The 5,150-nt window shown below is 52.8% G+C and overlaps 1 protein-coding gene across 1 annotated transcript in view; it reads right to left on the bottom strand.

Annotated features, from left to right (window-relative positions):
• Window positions 1–1,801: 1,801 nt before the first annotated feature.
• LOC114068329 (histidine triad nucleotide-binding protein 1-like) overlaps window positions 1,802–5,150 on the bottom strand; it is a 5,932-nt gene continuing 2,583 nt past the window's right edge. The window contains 4 exon segments of the mRNA XM_027904318.1: window positions 1,802–2,002; window positions 2,801–2,845; window positions 2,847–2,940; window positions 4,427–4,680. Coding sequence (XP_027760119.1) covers window positions 1,802–2,002; window positions 2,801–2,845; window positions 2,847–2,940; window positions 4,427–4,680 — 594 coding nt within the window.

Below are 5,150 nucleotides of genomic sequence, written 5' to 3'. Positions count from 1 at the left end.
ATTCGCGATGCCTGAGTTTAAACTGTAAATGTTTTTCTGTGTTGACTTTGGGAAGCTGCATCTGCGGTGGTTTTTCCTCTAAAGATGTTCTTTCCAAAGCTTGTAGTCTGAGCTGTCTCTCACAGGTTCCAATGCTGTGTGTCCATTCTTCAGATGATTCATGCATCCAAGCTCTCTCCGTTTTTTTTCTTCTTCTTTTTTTTTTTTTTTTTTTTTTTTTTTTTTTTTTTTTTTTTTTGTTTTTCTTTCTCCTTCCTTTCTTTCTCTCCTTCCTTCTCTTCTTTCGGTTTCGTAGTTGAAGTTTAGTCCCGACACATTGGCATGTTGGAGGGCTCGGAGAGAGAGGGGGGACTGCCATGGCGGCACATGGCGAGGCGCAGGGGGGAAGCAGCCGGGCACCCCTTTTTTCTGGTTGCTGCTGTCACCACCGCTACCGCTGCTCGAATTCCCCCGCCGCAGGGCGGCAGGGTTGGGGGAGGGGGGGGGGGGGAAGTGTTGAAGTGTCGGGCGGCCCTGATGTCTCAGGCTGCCCCTGTTGCCGCTCGGGCACCGCCACCCCGCACGGCATCCTGCTCGGCGGCCCGGCCCCGGCATGGCAGGCCACAGCCAAAAGAGACCAAAGAGATGAAGAGGCCTTTCAGTGGGCTCCTCAGATGCCTCAGGAATGAAAGAATTATTCTCCCTCACCTTCACAGATTATTCTGAGTTGGAAGGGACCCACAAGGATCATCGAGTCCTACTCTTAAGTGAATAGCCCATGCAGGGATCAAACCCACAAGCTTGGTGTTATTAGCACCATGCTCTAACCAACTGAGCTATTGTATTTTTCCACTCTTTTCCAATGGGGTCCTTCCTGTGAAGGTGCTCCACAGGGATAACCTCCTGCTGAGTGTAACTCACACGATCCCCACATGGTCCACAGGATAAAGCCTGTTCTAAATAACCTGCACATGCAAACATTTTTCAGAACTTGGAGCAAATAACCTAGTGTTAAAGGGCAACGAAGGACCGCCCTGCTTTCCCATGCCCATCTCCCTTTTTTAAGAGCTGTTAAAGCAAGATGCAGTTTGCTGTCTCCCTGTGATGCAGTTGTGGCTTGGGTCTGGCTGGGATGGAAGTAACTTTCCCTATAGCAGCCCTCGTAGTGCTGTGCTTTGCAGTTCTAGCTAGAAGGGTGTTGACAACAGACGTGTTTCGGCTACTGCGGAGCACTGCTCACACAGCATGGAGGTTGTCTCTCCAACCACTGCCACTCCCACAGTCCAGTAAGCTAGGGGTGGGCAAGAGATTGGGAGGGGACAGAGTAAGGACAGTTGACCCAAACTGACAAAAGAAAGATTCCATAGTGCTATGGAAGCACCACAGTTGCTGGTCAGACCAACTGTTTTTTCCTACCATATCCCTCCTCAGCAGAAAAGGGATATCAAGGGGGTCTTATCACACAGCAATTGATAAAGAGCTCCAACGGGAGCTAAGACTTTGATTCTAACAAGGCGCAGGGGACTGCTAAGCGCTTGCAGCGCCATGCTTCAAATGACCGGGTAAATCACTGTCTATGAAACGCTGTTAACAGGCTGAAATGTTCCACATACTTGCACTCCGGGGAGACACCGTTTGAACTTGCAGAACCATTTCCCCTCAGTAAGACGCGCAAGACGGAGATGATATCCCCATGTTAAATCTTTATTGTGCAACTGCTGCTCAAAGCTTTTATTACCTTCCACAGACACACGTCACAAAAACTTGCACATCAACAGCAGCTAGATTGACGGGCAACAGGTGAAATCCATTCAGTGGCCATTTATACACGTGCGGCAACTCCTGCGGTGCAAAACTCTGAGCCGGGCGGCCAGCCCAACTGACGGCCACCCAGAACACGTAGATGTATGCGATACACAGACTGCCCACCCTCGGGCCCTTCGTCCACAACCATCCGGAATCCATCGGTCAGGCCCAGGTGAGCAGCACGCTTCTCGCCAACAACCATTACACGCCCAAGAAGCTGGAGAAGGAAGCACACACCCATAAATAAAATAAAATAAACCAAAACGGAACACACAAACACGGGAGAGGGCAGGAAGGGAAGGAATGAGAGCAGAGAACCACCCAGAGAAAGTAGCTAGCCAATTCCTCGCAATTCAACCATTGCGCTTCGAATTACTGCTCCTCCGCCCGCCTGCAACCCACGTTTGCCAAGCAAAGCTACAACGACCGATTAGGAACACCATAGGGGGAAAAAAGAGCTAGGAAGGTTTTTTTACAAGCTAGACAGGAACGGACTACAAAACACACACAGAAGCTGACTTGGTCTCTGCATTAGGGTTTAGGGTTAGGGTTCTATCTTAAGGCAACATAAGCAATCCTGGCGGAAAATAAACTTTAGGCTGCCATTTGCGCGGGTTTACAGTCTTTGAACTTGACGTTCATAGCTAAAAGCAAAGCAGCCAGCACCTCTCAACCACCTTTGCCCTTCCTCACCCCTGACCCGCCAAAAACCACAAGCCCTCTTCTCCGTGTTAGAAGAAGTACTACTACTCTTACTCTAAACCATGACAATAGGCACCAGACCGCGCTCCAAGACAACACTGCATTTTGCACCACAAGTACATACCCAGGGATGAGCATTGCTTTAGATCACTGCTTTGGTCAAAAAGCTCAACTCCATCACAAGCTAGAGGCAAAAGATTTTAGCGCCAGAAAACCCAAAGTCGCCTACTGTGCCCTATCAGGAGGGAAAGACGGGATGGGAAGGAGTCTAGTAAATGAGGAACTAACTACAGGTACAGTTTAGCGTACTTACAGATTCCCCACAATCTTCTGCTTCAGATAACCCGATAACTGGCTCCTAAAGGCATGACTAGGAAAAGCATCGCAGCTTGGGGTGAAAGATCATGGAACGCGAGGCACTGGAGGAAGAGTAAGCAGTTAAAACGTAACCGGCTTCAGAGAAAGGTAATGGCTTAAGCAAATCCAGCTGCCCCACTGAACTCCTACAGAAGCAGATTGCCAGGTACCCCAAACACAAGCCGGAACGTCGGTCTGTCTCGCGCAATATCAATGCTTTATATACCCAGAATGCAACGTATTTACAGAGCCCCCTCCAGAAGCGTCATTCGGCATGCAAGACCATGGGGACAAGGAGACGGGTCGCTACTTGCGATTAGCGACCTCCGGTAGGTTTTTGTTCGGGCTGATTGTTTCCTAAGCGCTTTTTCTATTGGATGTGGTCCACGCAGAGGCAGGAGACAAATGGCTTAACTGAATCAGCAAAGAGTTTGGTGAAGTGGAAGACCAGCGGCCATTCATCTCCCACGGTACAGGGAGCTCAAGTATGGAACAAACGCGTAGTCACAGGGAGCGAGCAAGTGCGCAGTACGAGTCTGTCTTCTATATTGCGCGTAAACCATATTGCTGCAAAAGCAGAAGACGTCCCTAACTCTCTCTGTTTTCAGCATTTTAAGAACAAAATTATACGAGACACTAACTTAAAGTTAACATCCCATAGGCAACGGCTGCATTCTTTTCCCTCCCGCTCTAAGCACAGCACCTCACTCTAGTTCCCAGCACCAACACCCGTGAATCTCGCAAGCGTGCTGTTATCACGGTCCCACTTCCCCACAGAAACAACATCTGGGAAGCTTTTGCAGCCGGCAGGATGACCAGGTTCTAGATATTGGTTTGGGTTGGGCTTTTTTTTAAGAAAAACGAAAAAAAGCTGCAATTCTTTGCTTTCATAGTCCAATTTGGGGGGTCCAGAACCGAAGTCGAGCAGAGCAGAGCTGCGAAACCTCTTCGATGCCATTACGAAACACATCGAGACCTGCACGTCTCCAATGCAGAGCCAACTCCTTACGGTCACCGCTCAGACCTACGCTGTTAACAGACACACACGCACCCCCACCACGCCACCCCACCCGGAAACCCCGAGGAGATTGACTGCGCGTGCCTACAATAAGCTTTCAGAATTATCATCCTCCACGAGGTAGGACCACCCCCATCCCTCGGCAGCAAACTTTGCACGACTTGCAGCGCCAAAGGGACATCGTGCGGCAAACGTCTGCGGCTGACGCCAAGTGCGTTACCGTCGGAGGCCCTTCTCTACGCGCGCACACGACGCGGTGGGGCTGGGAACCGAGGCGAGCCCGGACAGCAGCAGCAACCCAGTACGCGCCGCGGCAGCCGGGGGGGTGGGGGTGGGGGCGGAACAAGCTTTGGGGATGGTGCAGTAGAGAGCGCCACAACCCAGATAGGTTCCGTCCGTCCCCCGTTTCTCCACCCACGCGCAGCAGCAGCGCCGCCACCCGCCCTCCCGCGCCTCCGGGCACTGCGCCCCGGGTCCTCGGCTCAGGGTAGGGGGGAAAAGGGAAGAGGAAGCGCGCACAGAGCAAAGCCGCGGCTACCTCCTCGTCCTCGTCGCTGACGGTACCGCGGAAGCGCCTCGCCGATGATCTTTCCGAAGACAGTAGTGGCGCCACCAGGCCGGGCGGCCCGCGCCCCGATAATCTCGTCAGCCACGACAACGCCCGTCGCCGCGCCCGCCCTTCCTCCACTCGGCCAAGCCCTCTGCGGCGCTCCCATTGGGCCACCGGATCGCCGCCGGCCGTTCCCGCGACTCGATTGGCTGACTCGCCTGTCGTTTTCGCTTGTCCCCGCCCCCTTGGCGGGTCCGCCCTCGTCGACCTGGGGTATACCGGGGCTCAGGGAGATTGCGCGCCCTCGGGGCGCGGAGGGATCTGTCCCGGGGCGCGGAGGGATCTGTCCCGTGTAGTGCTGCGACCCTGACGGCGGGCAACGAGGTCGCAGAAGAGGCTGCGGTAGCTAGAAGTACCATTTCTTGTTATTTGTTACTGCGCCAAGTCCACCCCAAAAACGTGCCTCTCGCCTTTTGGTGCTGCTCCCTCCAGTCAAATGACTGCTTTTGCCAGGGCCTGGCCTTAGCTTCTCAGGACATTTCGCAGAACCAACAGAATTTGCTCTACATTGTTCCCTGAAAGCCCCACCTCAGTTGCAGACGTTTCTAAGCGGCACGCCTCCTGGCAGAAAATACAATAGGAAGCGTGCCTTTGTTCGACACCGCTGGCTTGAGGGCCAAAAAAAGTAACCTTTACCTGATTAAAGGCCATTAAATATTAAAACGCACACCCCCGCGT

This window comes from Empidonax traillii, unplaced genomic scaffold, assembly GCF_003031625.1.
Source record: "Empidonax traillii isolate 1590-97213 ecotype Southwest subspecies unplaced genomic scaffold, ASM303162v1 scaffold1041:size265471, whole genome shotgun sequence".
NCBI classification, from domain to species: Eukaryota; Metazoa; Chordata; class Aves; order Passeriformes; family Tyrannidae; genus Empidonax; species Empidonax traillii.
Note: the sequence above shows the minus strand (reverse complement) of the source record. Positions and strands in the feature narration are given on the sequence as shown.